Source organism: Trematomus bernacchii, unplaced genomic scaffold, assembly GCF_902827165.1.
Source record: "Trematomus bernacchii unplaced genomic scaffold, fTreBer1.1, whole genome shotgun sequence".
Classification (NCBI taxonomy): Eukaryota; Metazoa; Chordata; class Actinopteri; order Perciformes; family Nototheniidae; genus Trematomus; species Trematomus bernacchii.
This window is the reverse complement of record NW_022987560.1, coordinates 1853389-1879796: the sequence shown is the minus strand read 5'-3', so window position 1 is coordinate 1879796 and position 26408 is coordinate 1853389. Positions and strand designations below refer to the sequence as shown.

General features: G+C 41.1%; 1 protein-coding gene and 1 long non-coding RNA gene across 3 annotated transcripts in view; one reads left to right on the top strand and one right to left on the bottom strand.

Moving 5' to 3' along the window:
• Nucleotides 1-926: 926 nt before the first annotated feature.
• On the bottom strand, nt 927-18297 carry LOC117477357. Of its 2 annotated transcripts, XR_004555339.1 has the most exons (4): nt 18008-18297; nt 14014-14076; nt 2028-2093; nt 927-1040 (listed from the first exon to the last, which is right to left on the bottom strand). It is a non-coding gene; the product is annotated as an uncharacterized LOC117477357 (long non-coding RNA). The 2 variants fall into 2 exon arrangements; XR_004555338.1 differs by lacking the exon at nt 927-1040 and having other exon boundaries at nt 1889-2093.
• A 4263-nt stretch (nt 18298-22560) lies between these two features.
• The window catches only part of LOC117477332 (zinc finger protein 208-like), a 416861-nt gene continuing 413013 nt past the window's right edge, over nt 22561-26408 (top strand). Inside the window, 2 exon segments of the mRNA XM_034124014.1 lie at nt 22561-22735; nt 24953-25018. Coding sequence (XP_033979905.1) covers nt 24986-25018 — 33 coding nt within the window. The 5' untranslated portion in view covers nt 22561-22735; nt 24953-24985.

Genomic DNA, 26408 nt, shown 5'->3' with positions numbered 1-26408 from the left:
ATTGAAGTAGCCTGTAGCTTTATCAACGTCTGCATGTAATCAACAACTGACTGCCAATCAAATAAAGAAAGTACAATTCAAAAACAACAATATGTATTGTCAATTAACATTGAACTATACAGATATACAGTAAATACTGTGGATATGTATAATGTTCCTCTCGGGCTGCATTTATAAATAAAATAGAGAAAATAAATAAAATAGCTTTTGAAAATATGTGCATCTTAAAAGTGCAAAAATTGCAAGTATCATGACTTAACAGTTTCAGCCGATTATAGAACAATATCAGTCTTTACACATCATAACAATTGAACAGTTTTAAAGTTTCTCTTTCTTTCCCTCTTATATTGCAGTCCCTCACTCAATTCAGCGCGAGAATTGAGCTGGAGCTTGTCCTGCCAGGAGTTTAAATCTGGGCTGAAATGGTGTCAGGGCCATTCTCATACACATGCAGGTGCTCATTGGTTAGCCTCGGTTAGCCTGCCCTGGAACGATATTTAGTTTTAATTTTGATCCTGGTCGACTGATCATATTGGGCTCTGAGACTGCTTATTTTTTGTGACCTCAGTTCTGACTTGAGAGGGAATGTTTGGTCAAACACTTGTGTTTTGTCTCATAGTGGCGTTTTGGCACTTTTAATGAGCACCACGGTCTCTGAATGAGATACACTGGTTCTGTGCTCCCAGTGGGCCGGATGAACCTGAATGAGTCCACTCAGGGTTAAAAGCTCTGTTCTCACTGTCCACTTTCCTCTTCTTGGAGAGCGCCATGTGTAATTATTTGTCTCTCCCTGTCTGCCGCTAACACGCTTGTTCACTCTCCTCTCCGCTTCTCTCCCTGTATCGCTAATTATTATTTTCACTCACTTTCCTCTCCTCTTCTATCTGCCGCTCCCTCGTCTCTTCTTCTGTGTTTCTCTCCCTGTATCGCTCATTTGTCTCTTTCGCCCCCTGTCGGCAGCGGTTAAAATAGAATCGCCGGGTCCGGGTCCGTTTCGGTTGGCGTCTGGGTCCGGACCGCGGTCCGCCTGTTGCAGACCCCTGTATTAGAGGATATTTCAGAGGATGATCGGGGTAAAATGTGTTCAAAGGCACAAACACAAACTATTGATACACGTCTTAGATTAATACAATATAATTGGATAATGAGAACGTACATCACCCTTGTGATGTTTAAGAAGTTTAACCCTAACATTCCTGATCTATGTTATAAATGCAAGATCCATCAAGTTACCCTGTATCATTGCTTGTGGGATTGTGTAGAGGTTCAAAGATTTTGGAATTCGGTGACAAGATATATTTCCCAAATAACCTCGTCACGAACACCTTTAAGCCCTAAACGTTGTATTTTAAGCATTTATCCAGAAGACTGTTCACTATCGGTTAGGGAAAGAAATGTTTTTAACCTATGCCTTCTACAAGCAAGGCGCTCAATTGCTTTGTGTTGGGAAAATGTTGGTTGCCCCTCCCTGAGCCACAGGTTAAACAATTTAACTTTGAGTCTGGCTCTTGAGAAACTCACATATATACTAAGGAAGAAAGCTTCTGAATTTTACACCATTTGGGAATTATTTTTGGAATTTATAAAAAGTGGGGACATTGCAGAAGTGATGGAAGGTTAAAGTGAAAAGACTAAACTACTACTACTACTGAGGACATTTTGAATTTGGTTAATCTATTTGGAGAATTGTGAGCTACTCTGCTCTGTTTGTGGATCTGCTTTTATTGTATTTTTGTTGAATTTCTTAATGTAATTATATTCTTGGTCTGAACTTTAAACTGATGATTCTAGTATCTGCACACTTTTTTATTTTTTTAGCATTGTTTTTTAATCTGCCATATGTCTAATGTTGGGGAATGTTCGTTTGTGTAATGTGATAAATGTAAAAAAAAAAAAAAATGTCAATACAACATTCTAACCTATATCTAACCATATTGTGCATTAATATTGTATTTTCTAAACAGGTTGTGATCTTTCATTTGGGGATAACAGTGTTAGGAATATATTGTGATGAAGTGCACACTGACCTGAGCTCCAGGGGTCTCTTTGTTCTCCTCCATGCTGCTCTCAGTGCTCCTTCTCCGGCTGTGTCTCTGAAATAATCACAAAACATGATAACTCAATACAACCGACAGACACAACAAAACAAATCTACGTCTTAGTTACTTCTCACCTCTGCTATTAACCTAAGTACATTTACTCAAGTACTGTACTTAAGTACTATTTAGAGGTACTTGTACTTTACTATTGAAAAGGAATCTAACTTCGATACAACCAACGGCAGTGTTTTCCACAGATCTGAAATATACTTGTATACAGGAGTTTTAGTTAATCGATCGCAGATGGCGTCGTCTAACCCCAGGAGAGTTAGCGCTGTTGACAGGAAGTTGTTGTTGCTATGGAAACAACGTGACTGAGATTAACGGAGAAAAAGTCATATCTGAATATAAAGACGGAGAAAGTAAACGATAACGTTTATGGTTAAGTGTTAGCACCCCCCGAAGAGGCACAAGCTCTTACGTTGATATTGGAGTTTTCAATAAAGTCAATTTGGCGGCCGCAGTGCAAAGCCATAGTGCTAGTGGAGTGCTAGTGGAGCCTCACAGATGGGGCTGCTACAGTCCCCTCAGCAAGTTTCCATAACATGGCTTTGTATATAAAAATGTACCAGTGACTGAGTCTCCGTACAGTTAGCGAAGGTAAACCAGCCCTTGCATACAGGGTACAGTGATGGGTTAATACTTTACAGTTTGTCACAAATCTCAGTGCACTGTGACACGCAGCATCTAACTTGACCAGGCAATTGGCAGGTGCATTCATATAAATCAAATCACCATAGTCCAGCACAGGTCACAGTGACTAGCCTTTTCCTGGACTCAAGTGAGAAACAGGACTTGTTTCTGTAAAAGAAACCTAGCCATTTTTAAAAGTGGACCTATCATGCTATATTTGAATAATATAGTGTAGGACCATACCTATATAAGGCATATTTATTTTGTCCTCATTTTTTCAAAATACCAAACAAATCATGCATTTTAGCCATGCCTCATTTCGCTCAATTTCGAAAATGTTAGCTCTGTTTTTGCAAGGGCTGATTCTGTGAGAACAGCACCATCTACAGGCCTGGCATATGTACTACAGCGTCTCCAGCGCTTTCGAACGGCAATGGCCGTGGCTGTCTCCTCCTGATTGGTGGAGTTGTCCCAATAGCCGTAGCGCCACCGTCCTGACGTCAGGACAGTGTTCAAATCTGGATCAGTTTTTATCAGATCCGTTTGCAGCCCCTTTTTTAGAGATTTGGGTATGGAGGAAAATAGAGAGGGTTGTGTTTTCTGACACTTGGTGAGTTCCCTGGAACACCGGGGACACATATTCATGTTGAAAAGACGTACAAAAGTGCATTTTGCATGATAGGTCCCCTTTAAGCAGGTTATTGACATGAAGTTTAAAAGTGAGACAATCATCAAGCCAGATACCAAGATATTTGTAACAGGTAACCACTTCAAGTTTTATTCCTTGCGTAGTTACAATATCTAAAAACAGGCTCTGGTGTCTTTTTAGCTTTAGAAAAGAGTATATTACCTTAGTTTTATCAACATTTAAAAGAAGCTTTAGTTCAGAGAGCTGAGTCTGAATAATGTGAAAAACAGCTTGCAATTCAACAACAGCCTTCTTAATGGAGGGACCTGAACAGCACATCACGGTATCGTCCGCATACAAATGTAAGGTTGCTCCATCGACATTTTCACCTAAACTATTGATGTAGATGGAGAATAAAAGTGGACCTAAAACAGAACCTTGTGGTACACCATTAGTAATGTTTAACCACTCAGAAGTGGTGGTCTAATGGCGCATTTCCACCACACGGTCGGCCTCGGCCACGCTCGGTACTGCTTGGCCGCGTTGGGCCTTAACAGGGCCGGCTCACTTCATGCTGCGCTTCCATTACAGTTTAGGAACTGGGGTAGTTACTATAGTAACGCAGTGTAGGCGGAGCCGTGACGTCATCTTCATTGAGAACCCCAGAAACACAACACAGCCGTTAGCTGTTAGCACTCAGAGCTCACAGCTCCTCATATATGTTCAGAAACTCGACAAAAGTTAAACAAGTACAAACCACAGACTGCCTGTGTCATGGTGAATACAGTCGCTGCTTTATTTATGTCTGTATAGGCCGTTGTGAGTGTGGACGGTCGGAGCATATACTGCGTTAGCTTAGCCAATCTCCATCTAGAAAACACGCATTTTAAAAGGTTTTTCGCCTGCCGTCTGTCTGCAGACTTGACAAAGCATTAATTCATGGTTTTTACTAACCGGTATCAGTATGTTGTTACTTCGGCATCATTTTGAAACGTGTATTACAATTAAATCACGGTCAAATATGTCCATCTTGTTGTAGTTGTAGCCCCCTTGCCAGCGATCCTCTCTCTAGTTTAGCATACTCAGCCCGACTCAGCCCTGTTTGTTGGCCCCGATAGAACCACAATTTTGTCGGGCCAGAAAAGAGGTGAAAAAGTGGCCCCGGGCCGGGCCGGGCCGTTACTAGGCCTAGTGGAAGCGCAACCAAAAACGGGCACGACACGGCACGCTTAAACCGCGCTCCGCGCCATGGTGGAAATGCGCCATAATGGATAGTGAGGTGGGCTGAAGATCGGAAGGTTGTGAGTTCAAATCCCGCCTGGAACACCACCACTAGTGTGCCCTTGAGTAAGGCACTTAGCCCTTAGTTACTCCAGGGAGAATGTCCCTGTTATTGGTCATTGTAAGCTTTGGATAAAAGCGTCAGCTAAATGAAATGTAAATGTAATGAGCCCATCAAACTGAACACATTGGGACCTTTCAGAGAGGTAGTTCACAAACCACCCCACTGCATGGCTGGCTATGCCAATACTGACTAGCCTCTGCTTCAAGATGCGATGATCGAACGCTTTGGACAGGTCAACAAATAGAGCTAAACAACTCTGCTTATTATCTAAAATACTCGCCATATCATTCACCACTTTCATTGTCGCTATGTTGCTTTCTGAAGCCTGACTGATGTTTAGACAGGATGTCATTTGTACATAAAAACTCCTTTACCTGTTCACTCACTAGATTTTGTATGAGAAAACCAATGTGAGTTTGGAAAATTGCACAATGTAAATCTATTCTAGTAGACCTCAACAATGGAATTATGATCAGTAGAAATGGCCATGTCATGGAACCTTTAAGGTAATTAGTTATAAGCCCTATTTTATCAGTAGCCTATGTCTGCACAGCAGTTACAATGGTAAGACATTAAAACAGAATTGTCCCCATTTTTTCTTTAATAGTTACTAACATTAGATATTTTAATGAAATATGGACCGCAAAACAAAACATTTGCCTGAATAACAAATTTAGCAGTTGGACATAAAAGTCAACTGAGTGTCACTTGCAATGACATTGTTGTGTTTTTATTTTATGAACCTTTTACATTAAAAACAAGTAAACATTTTCAAAAGGTGGGGGAGGCCCTTTTCCAGTTTGGAGCAATAGCCCCTCCAAATGTCTGCGCACGTCCCTGCCCTGCAGTATACAAAGTCATTCAAACTAGTTGCGCCTTTACCAGCTTTGATAACACTTTAATGATCAATCATTATAAAACATATCATATATATTATTCTGAAATGGACCAATCTGCACAATGACAAAAGTTGGTACTTTACCTATATTTTGATGCCAATACTTGTCTACTTTTAATGTAACAGAGTATTCCTACAATCTGGTACTTTTTTTACTTGACAACAAGATCTGAGTACTTCTCCCACCTCTGCGCACCTGATGTGATAACGTTACTCGCAATTGGGGCAACAGAGCTACGAGTTAAGGAAGTAAAAAATTGTGCATTTCTCCGTCTGAATATGACACCTTTTGGCCAGCTGTTTGGACAGACTGCTTGTCTGCAACGCGAAAACACTAATGCAAACGAGCTTTGTCCACATCGAGGCTTGTATCAGTGTCACTATACTTTTGAATGCCAGTTTCCCCGCAGCGAGGCTCCCCCCGCCCTCCCGTAGACAGTTCACAAGCTCAGTCACTTCATAACACTAAAGATGGATCGCGGTAAACGCTCTAAAGTGAGGCTCCATTACACTAAAAAAGAAAAAGACAAGGCACAGTGTAATGCCTGTTAATAGCTTGCCACAGGCATAGCTCAGTTAAAATAAAGCACAGCTATTGTGCAATACATTTGTATTGCATGTATATTTTTTATTTGTAAAAATGTCAGTTAAAGCTTAAAAGAATAAAATATATTTTAGTTATCTAAACATCTGACCTCTATCTTTTACAATTTTGGAACTGAAACAGGGAATCGATAAGAACCGGAATTGCTGTCCTTAATCATTGTAACCGTTGTCAAGGTGTCAAAAACCACAACGCCTTCCTAGAATTGTGGTTGGAACTTTTATGCTTTGCTTGCAACTTCTAAAATGCATGTGCATAGGTCAAGAGTTCAGGATGTTCTGTCTAGTTTCACATGTCTGGTAAGACATTATTGAGACATACATGTATGTCTTAATTTGGTTTGATGGAAAGGATGCATCCACATTACATTACATTTCATTAAGCTGACGCTTTTATCCAAAGCGACTTACAATTACATGGACATTCTCCCTGGAGTAACTAAGGGCTAAGTGCCTTACTCAAGGGCACACTAGTGGTAGTGATCCAGGCGGGATTTGAACTCACAACCTTCAGCCCACCTCACTATCCATTAGACCACCACTTATGCCCCTTTGTTGTTGTTGTGAGCTCCGCTGGGGAGAAAATCAGCGATGTAAACGGTGACGTCATGACGCAGCAGCTCTGGGCGGTGTGAACAGAGCGGGAGCAGAAAAGGGAAACCGGAGCTGAACCAGAAAAGCTCTAGCTAGGAGCTAGAAAGGGGAAAAGCGCGTGGGGGAAAAGCCGCATGAGGTCCACGGACACCACACACACACACACACACACACACACACACACACACACACACACCACACACACACACACACACAACACACACACAACAACACACACACACACACACACACACACCCACACACACACCACACACACACACACACACACACACACCACACACACACACACACACACACACACACATCACACACACACACACAACACACACACACACACACATCACACACACACACACACACACACCACACACCACACACACACACACCACAACACCACACACACACACACACACACACACACACACACACACCACACACACCACACACACACACACAACACACACACACACACACACACACACCCACACACACACACACACACACACACACACACACACACACACACACACACACACACACACACACTGATGTTTGAAAATAGCATAACCACTGTCTTTTAACTCAGGGGTTCCCAACCTTTATTGTGCCAAGGACCGGTAGATATATTAAAAAAAAATCGCGGACCGGTTGTCAATTTTAACTGATTTTAATATTTACTCACCACCAGCAGGTAGCAACAGAGGCTAATTGTATGTAACAGCCTGAACAAATACTAGAACAATATGCATCCAAAACATATTAACAAAGTTTAAAAAAGAACCGGTGTTGTTTTTTGGTTTTTCGGAAAACCAAAAAACCGACGTTATTCAGTTTTTAAACCAAAACGGGAAAACAGATAAATCAACGTTTTGGTTTTGTTTGTATGATTTACGGATAATCCAGTGAATGCTGGGAAAACGAGGAGAAGGCGCATTATGAAGGAGATGTCCGGTCGCCGGGGTGTGTGTGTGTGTGTGTGTGTGTGTGTGTGTGTGTGTCTGTGTGTGTGTGTGTCGGACAGACACAAACACACCGAACACACAGAGCTGAGCTGAGCAGAGCACATACTCACACACATCATGCGCCTTGGTGACTGACTGGACATCTCCTTCATAAAACTAATAAAAGGGGGAGTAATCGGGCAGTTCGATGTGTGTAGATGTGTGTGTGGTTAACACGTAGCAGCCTGCAGTCACTCTTAAACTGTTCTGATTAAGTTAAACACAGCAAAGGCGGTGCGTAAAAAGGCACAGCTCTTTACCGAGTATACGTCCCGCTGCCTCCTGATGCTGCAGCCATGTCATGAAGAGAAGGAGGTGTTCCTTCTATAAAACAGCTGCAGGCAGCAGATACCGTGAGAGTCCCGGACATTAATTCATAGATCAAGGCAGACTGGTTTACTCTCCTGTTTTGCCAATCCGGTGCTAAAACAAATAGCTCCCTCTACACCCCTGGCCGACATGTCCTTAAAATGAAGTCCGAGTTTGAAATATATCTCAAATAATATGCACCACCATTTCCCCACATAAACATAACAGTCTGCAATCAAACGGTTGTCTCCTGTGCGCTCCTCTTCCTACTTGGCGCACCGGTAACATGCTCGTGCGCACAAGAGGCTGAGACCTTAGGCTGAGCCGCCGAATCCCTCGGAACATCATAAAAGCCATTTTCAACGGTTTTCTGGTGAAAGATTAACTAGCTACTGGATGAAATAATATGACCGGTGGCATAGGTGCGGAAATGAAACACTTTTTGAAAAATATATTATGATAAAATATTTTTATATATTTATAATTCTGCAAATATTACGATCAACTCACAGCTATTTCGCGGCCCGGCAGTAACACCTCCGCGGCCCGGTACCGGTCTGCGGACCGGGGGTTGGCAACCCCTGTTTTAACTGATTTAAATGCAGAAACTGGGGTTATTCATCAGAATTTAGTGTGAATTGACTTGCTTGACTCACCACAGAAACTTGAGACTTGGTTGAGACTTGTAGGTTAAGACTTGAGACAGTTTGCACATGTATGACTTACTAATGGCGCAGTTCCACTACAGCGCGGAGCTCGGCCTCGCTCGGTATTGTTAGGCCTCGTTAGGCCTTGTTAGGACTGGCTCACTTTATGGCGCGTCTCCATTACAGTTTAGGAACTGGGGTAGTAACTATAGTAACGCTGTGTAGGCGGAGCCGTGAAGTCATCTTCAATGAGAACCCCAGAAAAACAACAGCAGCCGCTAGCTGTTGTTTTTCCGCTAGCACTCAAGCTCACAGCTCCTCATATCTGTTCAGAAACTAGACAAAAGTTAAACAAGTACAAACCACAGACTGCCTGTGTCATGGCGAATACAGTCGCTGCTTTATTTATGTCTGTATAGGCCGTTGTTGTGAGTGTGGACGGTCGGAGCATATAGTGCGTTAGCTTAGCCGAACCCCATTTAGACAACACGCATTTTAAAAGGTTTTTCGCCTGCCGTCTGTCTGCAGACTTGTCAAAGCATTAATTCATGGTTTTTACTAACCGGTATCAGTATGTTGTTACTTCGGCATCATTTTGAAACGTGTATTACAATTAAATCACGGTCAAATATGTTCATTTTGTTGTAGTTGTAGCCCCCTTGCTAGCGATTTTCTCTCTAGTTTAGCATACTCAGCCCAACTCAGCCTGGTTATTCCTGGCCCTAGAACCCCGATTTTATGGGGCCAGAAAAACTGTGAATTAGGACCCGCTAGCCGGTACTAGGCCAAGTGGAAGCGCAACCAAAAACGGGCCACTGACGTCACAGCTCTCTTAAACAGGGCTCCGCGCTGCAGTGGAAACGAGCCATTACACCTCTGGTATACAACAACGTTCTAGCAGTGGCGAGCCGTCAGGGCCCTCTAGGCCCTCTGTGAGGGCCTAAGATATTCCAAAAAATAATATTTAAAAACATTAAAAAAATATATTTTTTTAAAATATATATTTTTTTAATATTATTTTTGTTATATTTTTCATTAGTTTTACCGGAAAAAAAACTTGATTTAATAAAATAACATTTCCAAATAAATAAATCCTTCGAATCTGCCTGTTCAGTCTCTGTTTGAATGTGGGTTACATGAAAGAAGCTCGTCTGGCCCTCTCTGCGATTCACAGAGGGTTGCTATAGTAACTGAACGAGAGAGTAATGTCAAATGACAGTACAATTGACCAATCATATCTTCCCTCTAAATGGGTGGGTTTTATTATCGCGGACTAGATGACAAGTTCCGCCCGCTGTGAAACTTTTCTTGTTTCCATAGCAACAACAACTTCCTGTCAACAGCGTGAACTCGCCTTCAAAATAAAAGCATGCCAAATTACATTTAAGACATACAACTGCAACGAAAGTAAGAAACACAATGCAATATCATTTTCAATGTCAAAGAACACAAATGGGGTTCACAGGTGTTGTTTTGTGTGGTAGAGGGTCGCTGTCATTGATGCGTTTTGCACCCTGGGCCGTTGTTTTGATATTCCGCTGAAGTATACGCTGTGACGTAATAACTATTTTTTTTTCCTTTTTTTCGAGGGAAGGGGTGGGGGTCAGAGGGCCTAGGTATAAAGCTCACGGCTCGCCACTGCGTTCTAACCACAGTAAAGTTCTAACCACAGTAAACACAGTAACGTACGAGGGCGTGGTTATAGCAACGAACTAGGCACACATCAAAAACACTTTCCTAGATGGGCTGTCTCATGCCCTTGCCACACGAAGACGAAAACGGTCGTATCCGCTACATTTCTCTATCAATTAGACACGAGGCCGACACGGAAACGCAGAAAACGATAACGGGTCCCTAGGTGGGTAGATCTGCAAACGAAATGCTCTGGGGGGGCAAATGGCTCCGTGTTTACGCCTATACGATCATGTCCTGATAACGATGACGCAATAGCCCCGCCTCTCCCCACCTCTGCTGCTCGGAGATCAGCTGCTGGGCTGTCAGAAGAGGGGGAGGAAAAGAGAGGCTCCGTTTTTTATTATTATATTGAGTCGTTATTCATTTGTTTTAAAGCACAATAAATAACAAAGAAGACCTCTGACCGGCACTTTTCTAATTTTGTCTGGAAGATTTCAACTTTAACGGACATGTTGACCGGCGAAAAAAAAATCTAACTGAAACTCTGTCGCACGGTCCCCTCGTCCCTTGGAAGAGGCGGAGAGGTGGGTGTTTTTTATCTGCTGGTGGACTACCGGAGAGTAGGAGCAAACGCTTGCCTCGGGGAGGGAGAAAAAGAGCCAGAGCATCCACAGCGGAGAATAAACAGAAGGGCAACCATGGCAACCATGCGCGGGAGGTCTTCTTCGCTGCTTTTGTGGCAGACTACAGCGCCACTTACAGGCCTGGCATATGTACTACAGCGTTGTATTTACCTTACGATAGGGGAGGGTTACAACTACCACATTTTCAGTGGTACTACTGGGCGGCACAATTGAGGGCTACAATGTTTTGGTTTTAAAGAGGAGTTGATTTGCCGTGGTTACGAGTTGAGTTGTTGTCTTCAAAGGGTTTGATGCTGGATAGCTTTCTATACTCTGCTCCTTCTAAAAATCTAAGGAAAAAAACTATTAATCCCTTTGTGAAAAATCAAATGTTTGTCTGGCATGAAGCACATGAATATATAGGCGACTCCCCAATGTTGTCTTGTTTCTCACCTATTTGGGGCATTTTTACCCGGGCTGAAGAATGACATGGGCTTCCAAACATGATTAAGTAAGGGTATTGTAAGGCTACTAGATTTATATGAGGACGGCAACCTAATGTCGTTTGACGAGCTGAAAACAAAGCATGTCGTGCCACAGAAACACTTTTTCAAGTACCTGCAAGTTAGGAGTTTTATATTGGCAAACGTAAACAACTTAAACAACCTCCTACGTCCACAGTAGAGATACTGTCTATAAAAAACGTTATCAGCAAAGGGCTGGTTACTCAATTTTATAACATAATGGTTGCAAACCATAAAGACAACTCAGAAAGTAAAAGACAGGCGTGGATAAAAGACGTATTAGAGCAGGGGTATTCAACCAAAATTCAACGAGGTCCAGTTAGAGAAAATCTCCCCATGCAAAGGTCCGGAACATCAAAATGTCTAAGTTGCTTTATGAATTAGTGTGATATATATTGAAGTAGCCTGTAGCTTTATCAACGTCTGCATGTAATCAAAAACTGACTGCCAATCAAATAAAGAAAGTACAATTCAAAAACAACAATATTTATTGTCAATTAACATTGAACTATACAGATATACAGTAACTGTGGATATGTTCCTCTCGGACTGCATTTAAAAATAAAATAGAGAAAATAAATAAAATAGCTTTTGAAAATATGTGCATCTTAAAAGTGCTTAATTTTAGATAAATAAAATAAAGTGTAGCAGCAGCTTGAGTTTCCCTTTTTCTTTGTTAACCATTTCACATCATGACCTAACAGTTTCAGCCGATTATAGAACAATATCAGTCTTTACACATCATAACAATTGAACAGTTTTAAAGTCTCTCTTTCTTTCCCTCTTATATTGCAGTCCCTCACTCAATTCAGCGCGAGAATTGAGCTCGAGCTTGTCCTGCCAGGAGTTTAAATCTGGGCTGAAATGGTGTCAGGGCCATTCTCATACACATGCAGGTGCTCATTGGTTAGCCTCGGTTAGCCTGCCCTGGAACGATATTTAGTTTTAATTTTGATCCTGGTCGACTGATCATATTGGGCTCTGAGACTGCTTATTTTTTGTGACCTCAGTTCTGACTTGAGAGGGAATGTTTGGTCAAACACTTGTGTTTTGTCTCATCGTGGCGTTTTGGCACTTTTAATGAGCACCACGGTCTCTGAATGAGATACACTGGTTCTGTGCTCCCAGTGGGCAGGATGAACCTGAATGAGTCCACTCAGGATTACAAGCTCTGTTCTCACTGTCCACTTTCCTCTTCTTGGAGAGCGCCATGTGTAATTATTTGTCTCTCCCTGTCTGCCGCTAACACGCTTGTTCACTCTCCTCTCCGCTTCTCTCCCTGTATCGCTAATTATTATTTTCACTCACTTTCCTCTCCTCTTCTATCTGCCGCTCCCTCGTCTCTTCTTCTGTGTTTCTCTCCCTGTATCGCTCAGTTGTCTCTTTCGCCCCCTGTCGGCGGCGGTTAAAATAGAATCGCCGGGTCCGGGTCCGTTTCGGTTGGCGTCTGGGTCCGGACCGCGGTCCGCCTGTTGCAGACCCCTGTATTAGAGGATATTTCAGAGGATGATCGGGGTAAAATGTGTTCAAAGGCACAAACACAAACTATTGATACACGTCTTAGATTAATACAATATAATTGGATAATGAGAACGTACATCACCCTTGTGATGTTTAAGAAGTTTAACCCTAACATTCCTGATCTATGTTATATATGAAAGATCCATCAAGGTACCATTGCTTGTGGGATTGTGTAGAGGTTCAAAGATTTTGGACTTCGGTGACAAGATATATTTCCCAAATAACCTCGTTGCGAACCCCTTTAAGCCCTAAACTTTGTATTTTAAGCATTTATCCAGAAGACTGTTCACTATCGGTTAGGGAAAGAAATATTTTTAACCTATGCCTTCTACAAGCAAGGCGCTCAATTGCTTTGTGTTGGAAAAATGTTGGTTGCCCCTCCCTGAGCCACAGGTTAAACAATTTAACTTTGAGTCTGGCTCTTGAGAAACTCACATATATACTAAAGAAGAAAGCTTCTGAATTTTACACCATTTGGGAATTATTTTTGGAATTTATAAAAAGTGGGGACATTGCAGAAGTGATGGAAGGTTAAAGTGAAAAGACTAAACTACTACTGAGGACATTTTGAATTTGGTTAATCTATTTGGAGGATTGTGAGCTACTCTGCTCTGTTTGTGGATGTGCTTTTATTGTATTTTTGTTGAATTTCTTAATGTAATTATATTCTTGGTCTGAACTTTAAACTGATTGATGATTCTAGTATCTGCACACTTTTTTATGTTTTTAGCATTGTTTTTTAATCTGCCATATGTCTAATGTTGGGGAATGTTCGTTTGTGTAATGTGATAAATGTAAAAAAAATGTAAATACAACATTCTAATCTATATCCAACCATATTATGCATTAATATTGTATTTTCTAAACAGGTTGTGATCTTTCATTTGGGGATAACAGTGTTAGGAATATATTGTGATGAAGTGCACACTGACCTGAGCTCCAGGGGTCTTTTTGTTCTCCATGCTGCTCTCAGAGCTCCTTCTCCGGCTGTGTCTCTGAAATAATCACAAAACAAGATAAATCAATACAACCGACAGACACAACAAAACAAATCTACGTCTTAGTTACTTCTCACCTCTGCTATTAACCTAAGTACATTTACTCAAGTACTGTACTTAAGTACTATTTAGAGGTACTTGTACTTTACTATTGAAAAGGAATCTAACTTCGATACAACCAACGGCAGTGTTTTCCACAGATCTGAAATATACTTGTGTACAGGAGGGGTAGTTAATCGATCGCAGATGGCGTCGTCTAACCCCAGGAGAGTTAGCGCTGTTGACAGGAAGTTGTTGTTGCTATGGAAACAACGTGACTGAGATTAACGGAGAAAAAGTCATATCTGAATATAAAGACGGAGAAAGTAAACGATAACGTTTATGGTTAAGTGTTAGCACCCCCCGAAGAGGCACAAGCTCTTACGTTGATATTGGAGTTTTCAATAAAGTCAATTTGGCGGCCGCAGTGCAAAGCCATAGTGCTAGTGGAGTGCTAGTGGAGCCTCACAGATGGGGCTGCTACAGTCCCCTCAGCAAGTTTCCATAACATGGCTTTGTATATAAAAATGTACCAGTGACTGAGTCTCCGTACAGTTAGCGAAGGTAAACCAGCCCTTGCATACAGGGTACAGTGATGGGTTAATACTTTACAGTTTGTCACAAATCTCAGTGCACTGTGACACGCAGCATCTAACTTGACCAGGCAATTGGTAGGTGCATTCATATAAATCAAATCACCATAGTCCAGCACAGGTCACAGTGACTAGCCTTTTCCTGGACTCAAGTGAGAAACAGGACTTGTTTCTGTAAAAGAAACCTAGCCATTTTTAAAAGTGGACCTATCATGCTATATTTGAATAATATAGTGTAGGACCATACCTATATAAGGCATATTTATTTTGTCCTCATTTTTTCAAAATACCAAACAAATCATGCATTTTAGCCATGCCTCATTTCGCTCAATTTCGAAAATGTTAGCTCTGTTTTTGCAAGGGCTGATTCTGTGAGAACAGCACCATCTACAGGCCTGGCATATGTACTACAGCGTCTCCAGCGCTTTCGAACGGCAATGGCCGTGGCTGTCTCCTCCTGATTGGTGGAGTTGTCCCAATAGCCGTAGCGCCACCGTCCTGACGTCAGGACAGTGTTCAAATCTGGATCAGTTTTTATCAGATCCGTTGCAGCCCCTTTTTTAGAGATTTGGGTATGGAGGAAAATAGAGAGGGTTGTGTTTTCTGACACTTGGTGAGTTCCCTGGAACACCGGGGACACATATTCATGTTGAAAAGACGTACAAAAGTGCATTTTGCATGATAGGTCCCCTTTAAGCAGGTTATTGACATGAAGTTTAAAAGTGAGACAATCATCAAGCCAGATACCAAGATATTTGTAACAGGTAACCACTTCAAGTTTTATTCCTTGCGTAGTTACAATATCTAAAACAGGCTCTGGAGTCTTTTTAGCTTTAGAAAAGAGTATATTACCTTAGTTTTATCAACATTTAAAAGAAGCTTTAGTTCAGAGAGCTGAGTCTGAATAATGTGAAAAACAGCTTGCAATTCAACAACAGCCTCCTTAATGGAGGGACCTGAACAGCACATCACGGTATCGTCCGCATACAAATGTAAGGTTGCTCCATCGACATTTTCACCTAAACTATTGATGTAGATGGAGAATAAAAGTGGACCTAAAACAGAACCTTGTGGTACACCATTAGTAATGTTTAACCACTCAGAAGTGGTGGTCTAATGGATAGTGAGGTGGGCTGAAGATCGGAAGGTTGTGAGTTCAAATCCCGCCTGGAACACCACCACTAGTGTGCCCTTGAGTAAGGCACTTAGCCCTTAGTTACTCCAGGGAGAATGTCCCTGTTATTGGTCATTGTAAGCTTTGGATAAAAGCGTCAGCTAAATGAAATGTAAATGTAATGAGCCCATCAAACTGAACACATTGGGACCTTTCAGAGAGGTAGTTCACAAACCACCCCACTGCATGGCTGGCTATGCCAATACTGACTAGCCTCTGCTTCAAGATGCGATGATCGAACGCTTTGGACAGGTCAACAAATAGAGCTAAACAACTCTGCTTATTATCTAAAATACTCGCCATATCATTCACCACTTTCATTGTCGCTATGTTGCTTTCTGAAGCCTGACTGATGTTTAGACAGGATGTCATTTGTACATAAAAACTCCTTTACCTGTTCACTCACTAGATTTTGTATGAGAAAACCAATGTGAGTTTGGAAAATTGCACAATGTAAATCTATTCTAGTAGACCTCAACAATGGAATTATGATCAGTAGAAATGGCCATGTCATGGAACCTTTAAGGTAATTAGTTATAAGCCCTATTTTATCAGTAGCCTGTCTGCACAGCAGTTACAATGGTAAGACATTAAAACAGAATTGTCCCCATTTTTTCTTTAATAGTTACTAACATTAGATATTTTAATGAAATATGGACCACAAAACAAAACATTTGCCTGAATAACAAATTTAGCAGTTGGACATAAAAGTCAACTGAGTGTCACTTGCAATGACATTGTTGTGTTTTTATTTTATGAACCTTTTACATTAAAAACAAGTAAACATTTTCAAAAGGTGGGGGGGAGGCCCTTTTCCAGTTTGGAGCAATAGCCCCTCCAAATGTCTGCGCACGTCCCTACCCTGCAGTATACAAAGTCATTAAAACTAGTTGCGCCTTTACCAGCTTTGATAACACTTTAATGATCAATAATTATAAAACATATCATATATATATTATTCTGAAATGGACCAATCTGCACAATGACAAATGTTGGTACTTTACCTATATTTTGATGCCAATACTTGTCTACTTTTAATGTAACAGAGTATTCCTACAATCTGGTACTTTTTTTACTTGACAACAAGATCTGAGTACTTCTCCCACCTCTGCGCACCTGATGTGATAACGTTACTCGCAATTGGGGCAACAGAGCTACGAGTTAAGGAAGTAAAAAATTGTGCATTTCTCCGTCTGAATATGACACCTTTTGGCCAGCTGTTTGGACAGACTGCTTGTCTGCAACGCGCTAACGCGAAAACACTAATGCAAACGAGCTTTGTCCACATCGAGGCTTGTATCAGTGTCACTATACTTTTGAATGCCAGTTTCCCCGCAGCGAGGCTCCCCCCGCCCTCCCGTAGACAGTTCACGAGCTCAGTCACTTCATAACACCAAAGATGGATCGCGGTAAACGCTCTAAAGTGAGGCTCCATTACACTAAAAAAGAAAAAGACAAGGCACAGTGTAATGCCTGTTAATAGCTTGCCACAGGCATAGCTCAGTTAAAATAAAGCACAGCTATTGTGCAATACATTTGTATTGCATGTATATTTTTTATTTGTAAAAATGTCAGTTAAAGCTTAAAAGAATAAAAGATATTTTAGTTATCTAAACGTTTGACCTTTCTTTTACAATTTTGGAACTGAAACGGGGAATCGATAAGAACCGGAATTGCTGTCCTTAATCGTTGTCAAAAACCACAACGCAACTTTTATGCTTTGCTTGCAACTTCTAAAATGCATGTGCATAGGTCAAGAGTTCAGGATGTTCTGTCTAGTTTCACATGTCTGGTAAGACATTATTTTTTCACACACACACACACACACACACACACACACACACACACACACACCCACACACACACACACACACCACACACACACACACACACACACACACACACACACACACACACACACACACACACACACACACCACACACACACACACACACACACACACACACCTCACACACACACACTACACACACACACACACACACACACACACACACACACACACACACACACACACACACACACACACACACACACTCCACACACACACACACACACACACACACACACACACACACACACACACACACACACACACACTACCTCTCTCTCTCCTCTTCGTCCTGGTTCTTCAGTCTCTCTTCTCCTTGATAAAACACTGCCGTTAAACACACTAATCTCCGTTGAATGCCTTTACTTCTGTTTACCGATCAGCAACGTGGTATAAAAAGCTACGAACAAAGAACGGGAGGCAACAAAAACACGGTTTAACGGATAGATCACCCTCCAAGGATAAACTAACTCTTTGTATGTGTTTTAAAAGTCTCTAAAACACATTACATTCGGTATAAAATCTGCGTTAACGTCTGTTAGCAACGTGCAGCTTCTGAGGACCGGAAGCTAGAAACGGACTGCCGCAATGCATCATGGGAGTTTAGTTTTCTTTTAACATAAATTCACTGCCTCCCTGTGGTGAAAAACGGTATTAAAATATATATGAATTACAACAATAATAATAATAATAATAATAATAATAATAATAATAATAATAATAATAATAATAATAATAATAATAATAATAATAATAATAATATATAAATATGGGACTGGTATGGTGGATTTTAAACGTTGGGAAAAATGTTTGTTTTCCATTATATAGGTTTTGATATAATTATTGATCATTAAAGTGTTATCAAAGCTGGTAAAGGTGCAGCTAATTTTTTGCAGGGTAGCTTGTGAATTTACTCCAGGTGGAACTAAAGTCGGATTTAACGCTTGATTATATTTATAAAAGTAGAAGTACTCAGGTCTTGTCCCTTAGTAAAAGTAGAAATACTCAGATCTTGTACTTCAGTAAAAGTAGAAGTACTAAGATATTGTACTTCAGTAAAAGTAGAAGTACTAAGATATTGTACTTCAGTAAAAGTAGAAGTACTAGAGTGTAGGAATGATCTGTTACAGTAAAAGTCCTGCATTCAAAATATCATTCAAGTAAAAGTAGAAAAGTATTAGCATAAAAATATACTTAATGTACCGACAGTAAAAGTAGTCATTGTGCAGATTGGTGCATTTCAGAATAATATATATGATATGTTTTATAATTATTAATCTATTAAAGTGTTCTCAAAACTGGTAAAGGTGCAGCTAGTTTGAATTTCAAAACTAATCACCAAACATTTAGATAAAGGTTTCGCTCCACTCCACCCTATGCAGTTTGGTTTTCGTGCTCACCACTCCACTGAGACAGCTAACTGTGTCTTTGTGGAAAAGGTTAAATGTATGTTGGACACGAGCCCATATGTAGGTGCTGTCTTCCTTGATCTCAGGAAGGCTTTTGACACAGTTAACCACCAAGTGCTCCTTACAAAGCAGACATATTTCAATTTTTTGGCAGATTCAATACAGTGGGTTAAATCTTACTTATCAAACAGAAAACGGTGTGTTTTGGTCAACGGTACCAAATCCCCCTACCTTGTGGAACCCCAACAGGGTTCCACAAGGTTCCATTCTTGGACCATTACTGTTTTCTCTGTACATTAATGACTTGCCTAATGTATGTCCTGATTTGAATGTACAAATGTATGCCGATGATGCGGTCATCTTTGTACACGGGAAAAATACTGAAATAATCACATCCTGTCTCTCAAATAATTTGGACAAGGTTCAACACTGGCTGAACAACATTTGCTTACAGTTAAATGCAAAAAAAACAGTATGCATGATTCAGTAAACAGTAATCCTTCGACCAGTCAAAATCGAAGGATCCAATGTGTTTTTAAACGGAGCAGAATTAGAACTAGTCCCCCACTTCAAGTATCTTGGAGTCATACTGGACTCAAACTTGACTTTTAAGAAACATATCAAGAAAGTATCCAATACCGTTAAATTCAACTTGCAACATTTTAAACAAATTAGACCTTTCTTTACTGTCAATGCTGCAAAGTCATACCTCCACTGCATGATTCTATCCCACATTGAATACTGTTTTACAAACTGGTCGTTTGCTTGTGCCACAAACCTGAAACCCATAGAACTGCTGTACAAGAGAGCTATCAAGGTGTTTGACAGAAAGCCTTATTCATATCACCACTGTACCATCCTTGAGAAACACAATTTCAGGAGTTTTGACAATTTTCAGTCTTTTAAAAGTATGTGTTTTATTTATAAATGTTTACATGGACTGCCCCCCCCCCCCCCCCTTAGGGGAATTCATCCACAGAAAACAGACTGGACGCTGCACTAGGTCAGAAACCAGAGGAGACTGTGAAGTCCACCGTAGACGGACCACGTTCTGTCAAAATGTTCTATCAATTAAGGGCAGCTCTTTGTGGAATAGCCTCCCAACTGAGATACGGGATTGTCCCACTTTGAACAGTTTTAAAGGTCAACTAAAAGAATGGTTGAGAAACAAACAAACGTACAATCACCGCTAAATGCACTTTAACACAGGGGTATCTCCTCTTGCACTTGATGTAGCCCTTTTATCTTCTCCTGCACTTTATATGTCGTAGCTGCTACATTGTACTGCCATGTGGTAAATGCTTATATGCTGCTCATGCTCTTTCTGCATATCATGTATTTATTTTGCTATGTATATAAATGTCATGTTCTTAAATGTTGTATGTGAGGGACTACGGATGGAAACTAGCTCAAAGCTCAAATCCGGCATGTTTACGTTTTTAAAGCATTATTTGTTTTAAATGTTCATCAATGTGCACTGTCCCTCGTCAAATAAACGATTAAATGAAAAATAAATAAATAACTTTGTATACTGCAGGGTAGCACAAAAAAAGTTTTACCTCGGCCCGACGTCACGCCAAATCTGCCCCGAACCACTGAGACAAACTCGTCTGACTGATGAAGACCACCACTCTCTCTGAGCGAGAACAAAGAGGAGAGAATATCTTTGTAAGCAAATCAACCTCCACCTTCACCGACGCTGGGAAAAACACGCCGACATCAAAGGCAGCGGCTGACTGGACTGCAGGAGAAGCAGCAGCTAAATGCTCGTTAGCTTGAATCCTGCAGGGAACCCCACCTCAACACCTACACAGACACATAAATAACATATAGGAATCACAATGATATCAATTTACTCTGTGAGGTATCATCATCGAGAAATATGTGTTTAAGTTATGTAGTGTCTCTACTTTAAAGAGTCCTCTCCTGCTGATGTTCAGGTGTATATCAGTATGTAGTGTCTCTACTTTAAAGAGTCCTCTCCTGCTGATGTTCAGGTGTATATCAGTATGTAGTGTCTCTACTTTAAAGAGTCCTCTCCTGCTGATGTTCAGGTGTATATCAGTATGTAGTGTCTCTGCTTTAAAGAGTCCTCTCCTGCTGATGTTCAGGTGTATATCAGTATGTAGTGTCTCTACTTTAAATAGTCCTCTCCTGCTGATGTTCAGGTGTATATCAGTATGTAGTGTCTCTACTTTAAAGAGTCCTCTCCTGCTGATGTTCAGGTGTATATCAGTATGTAGTGTCTCTACTTTAAAGAGTCCTCTCCTGTTGATGTTCAGGTGTATATCAGTATGTAGTGTCTCTACTTTAAAGAGTCCTCTCCTGCTGATGTTCAGGTGTATATCAGTATGTAGTGTCTCTACTTTAAAGAGTCCTCTCCTGCTGATGTTCAGGTGTATATCAGTATGTAGTGTCTCTACTTTAAAGAGTCCTCTCCTGCTGATGTTCAGGTGTATCATGAATACTGATTCTTAAATCATGAGCTGCAGCCCTGCTCTGATCAGATCTGATTTAGCTCTGTTTGATAGGAAACAGTTGCACAAATGCAAACACACACACACACACACACACACACACACACACACACACACACACACACACACACACACACACACACACACACACACAGACAAGTTTATCTCAGCGGTTCGGTGTAGGTTTGGCGTGACGTCGGGCCGAGGTAAAACTTTTTTTTGTATACAAAGTCATTCAAACTAGCTGCACCTTTACCAGCTTTGATAACACTTTCATGATCAATCATTATAAAACATATATATTATTCTGAAATGGACCAATCTGCACAATGACTACTTTTACTGTCGCTACTTTCACTATATTTTGATGAGAATACTTTTCTACTTTTACTTGAGTAACATTTTGAATGCAGGACTTTTACTGTAACAGAGTATTCCTACACTCTGGTACTTCTACTTTTACTCAAGTACAAGACCTGAGTACTTCTAGTTTTACTCAAGTACAAGATCTGAGTACTTCTACTTTTACTGAAGTACAGATCTGAGTACTTCTACTTTCATAAATATAATCAATCAGACTTCAGTTCCACCTGGAGTAAATTCAAAAGCTACCCTGCAGTAGACAAAGTCATTCAAACTAGCTGCACCTTTACCAGCTTTGATAACACTTTATGGATCAATAATTATATCAAAACCTATATAATGGAAAACAAATGTATGATCACAAACAAAAACATTTTCCCCAACGTTTAAAATACGCCATACCAGTCCCATATTTATATATTATTATTATTATTATGATTATTATTATTATTGTTGTAATTCATATTTTTTTAATACCGTTTTTCACCACAGGGAGGCAGTGAATTTATTTTTTAAAGAAAAACTAAACTCCCATGATGCATTGCGGCGGTCCGTTTCTAGCTTCCGGTCCTCAGAAGCTAGACGTTGCTAACAGACGTTGATGCAGATTGTATACCGAATGTAATGTGTTTAAGAGACTTTTAAAACACATACAAAGTAAAGGCATTAAAGGGAGATTAGTGTGTTTAACGGCAGTGTTTTATCAAGGAGAGGAGAGACTGAAGAGCCAGGACGAAGACGAGAGAGAGAGGTAACGTGTGTGTGTGTGTGGTTTTTAATGACTTTCTATACCGCAGGGTAGCTTGTGAATTTACTCCAGGTGGAACAAAAGTCTGATTTTAGAGTTGATTATATTTCACATAATTGATCCAAATCTCTAAAGTAACTAAAGGTATTCAATACATAGTGGAGTAAAAGTACAAAGTAGCATTACATGGAAATAGTGTTGACAGACCTGCTGTTCAAGTGGCCGTGACAGACCTCACTTTTACCTCACCTTCCTCTATTAAGCTTACCATTGATAACAAATGCTAAATTGGCTATAATTTGGTTTGATGGAAACGATGTATGTCTCAATAATGTCTTACCAGACATGTGAAACTAGACAGAACATCCTGAACTCTTGACCTATGCACATTATGCATTTTAGAAGGGGCAAGCAAAGCATAAAAGTTCCAACCACAATTCTAGGAAGGCGTTGTGGTTTTTGACACCTTGACAACGGTTACAACGATTGAGGAGAACAATGCACACAGGATGAGAGCGAACTGTGTACAGACTTGATGATTTTAGGTCCAACATCCAGGAGCAACACATCTTAGAGACAATAGAGACAGTTTTGTTAAGTTTGTTTCAGTTAATAAATTAAATGTGCAAACGGGCCGGCTAAAATGATTGGTCGTGTTTTTTACAGTACTACGGCTTCCACAGATGACATTTTTTTATGGATTTTTTGTCAAAGCACTTAAGATATTCATTGCTATCGGGAGCATTCCATGGAATATAACAAAAAGTGTATCTCGAGCCGGTTTCTCAAACTTACCTACCCTACCTTTAAGTAAGAATTGAACCTGTGTGACCTCCTTCTCACTCAAAGATAGAAAAGGGGAAACCACCTGATGCAGAGAGGGAGGAGGGAAGAGACTATAAAATATGATGAGTGAAGAGAAACGGGGGAGCTTGGGGGGACTTTTTTGAGGCTTGATTTTGGGTCTTGGGCTCTAGGGGGTTCACTTGGGAACCTGTTGCTTTTGTACTTTGACCTTGTAAAACCTTTGTATCTTTCTTTTGTTATTTGTTGGATCTTGTAAATCCTCTATTTTTGTTAAAAACCTAATAAAACCGGTTTGTACATTTCGACCCAATTCCTGGTCTCTCTGGTGGTCTCTGAAGGTATCTGCTTGGTCTTAGAGTAAGGTAAGAGCACCCTTCCTTGGAAAAGGCTGACAGTAGTTGTTAATTTGGACTTGAAATAGAAACCCTGCTAAGGTTAAGCTGTAGTTTCATATTGGTTACTGTGGTTGATGTGGTTTTGATTGATGCTGAAATATGACATGTGCTCTGCTGATGTGGTAATATCACTGCTGTGATATCAGTGTTTGATATTACATTTGCATTGTTTTAATTTGCATAACTGGTTAAAAGAAGGGGTTAGGGAGTGTGGGTCCTGAAGCTGCCCTAATTACCAGGGAGTCTCCCAACGACACAGGGTTTCTCCTCCAGGGTCAGTTTAGATACTGCTCTGGATTCTACCAGCCCACCAACACCTACTGCACTACACACTCTGTTTTGCTATCCTGGCGGTCAGACATCCAACACTTTAGTGCCTGAAATAAGTGATACGACGAGCAGCTGGTGTTAGAGGCCACGCTGTTAGCTGCCCCCCTAAGAAGATTACGGTGAACTTGCATTTAGATTCTGGCGGTTTAGTCCTAAAGGTAGGACGGCCGTTCTCCCGAGCCTCATCAGCATCGGAGCTCGGTATCGGAGACGACCTAGATATCAACGTTGGTTGTATCGAAGTTATCGCCTGTCAGCGCAACTTACATAATGCCGTTTAAAAAAGTTAAGGGTGGTGCCGGCCGTCAGCAAACCGAGCCGGCCATCAACGGCCCGCTGACGACCGGTCGTTCTGTGATTCTCCAGAACACACAGATGGCCAGTCCGCCCCTGTATTCCACCGGGTCGCCACGGTGCAGACGGACCCGGTGGAATACAGGGTCTACCGTGTTTAGGAACCGTTAAGCAGAACCAAAATTGTGTATTTTTCATGGGTACCCGGTACCCAATTTTCTTATCGGTTCTCATCTGGAACCGAGTTTCGGTTCCCAACCCTAGTAAATGTACTTAGTTACTTCTCACCTCTGCTATTAACCTAAGACGTAGCTGTAGATTTGTTTTGTTGTGTCTGTCGGTTGTATTGAGTTGTCTTGTTTTGTGTCAGCTGTAGTTGTGTTTATTATTTCAGACACACAGCCGGAGAAGGAGCACTGAGAGCAGCATGGAGGAGAACAAAAAGACCCCTGGAGCTCAGGTCAGTGTGCACTTCATCACAATATATTCCTAACACTGTTATCTCCAACCCTAACCCTAACTTTCCGCCGGTCTCGACCGAAATTTGCTTGTGTCACTCGGTTATTTTCGGAAACCACGGAATGGCCTGCTGATGACGACATTTCCACATTTCAAGGTTTCAAAGTAAGAGCATGATGGTTTTCCTCTGGAGACTACACTCGCAGCGCTGTGTCGAAGTCGCATATTCTACATATTTAATCAGATATCTTTGATTATAAAACGGACAAGCCAAATCAAGCAATCTGATTGGTTCTTAGCCGTGGTATACTGAGCGTATACCACGGGTAGAATTGTAAGTTACTTTTCACAACAACTCAGTATCCCTCCGCGTCTGAGATAAACAGTATACAGTTGGCCCGAAAAGCAAACTGCCTGCAGCTTTTCAAACTGGGACAAGAAAGCAGCGGAGAAGTAACGGGGCAGAAACCCTCCTTTTTACGCAGCGGTCCAGACATAGACATCAAACGGCAAAAACATATTCAGTGTGCAGTTCCTTTGGCATTAGGGCAGGGATATTTAGATACTTTCCAAGGTTTGACATAATGAATTGTGCTACTTTTAAAGCAAGCAACCATGTTTTCAAATCTGTAATCAAAAAGGTCCGCAAAAACATTTAAGATTAACTTCGACCTCCGGGGGGGGGGGGTCTTACTATGGAGGAGTGGATTGAGGAGTGCCTATCTCCAGAACAAAAAGCACCTAAACGACGACATGTAGAGCTACGTGAAGAGCAGGTAGACCAACTGGAACAGGATCACCATTCAAAAGCTTTCTGATGCGGGTCTTGAAACAAAGCAGAGAAATGATGACCGTTAGTGGCCACAGGTGCGAAAGCTCTCTCCAGAGCTACTGGAAGCCCAATCTCGGGGACCGGAGAAAGTGGAGCGATATTCTCGCCACGCCAAGCAACAGCCTAGAACAACCTCAGCCTATACAAGTAACCACGTAAGCCATGCTACTGATGCTGGACAGTTTTTCAGTGGGTGCACAATAAACGGCAACATACACATTAATGTAAATAAATAGCCAAATAATGGATCAACGCTCTCTGTCTAATATGTTCGCTAGCTGTTGTTAGTGTTGTTGCATAGCAACCACCTCGCACTATGTTTCGTGCAGAAGGCAACAGAGGGACTATTTTATTTTGAACATCATTATTTACTAATAAAAACTATTTAAATTAGAGTGTGTATTTGTCTTTCATATTGCCACACTTGGTAACCGTTTTATAAAAGCAATAGCTCACTTCAGGCCGTGATATATGACCATTATATCACAGCTAAGGGTGATATAATGAGCATATACCACGGCCTGTCGTGAGCTATTGCTTAATTATATCGCTGGGCGTT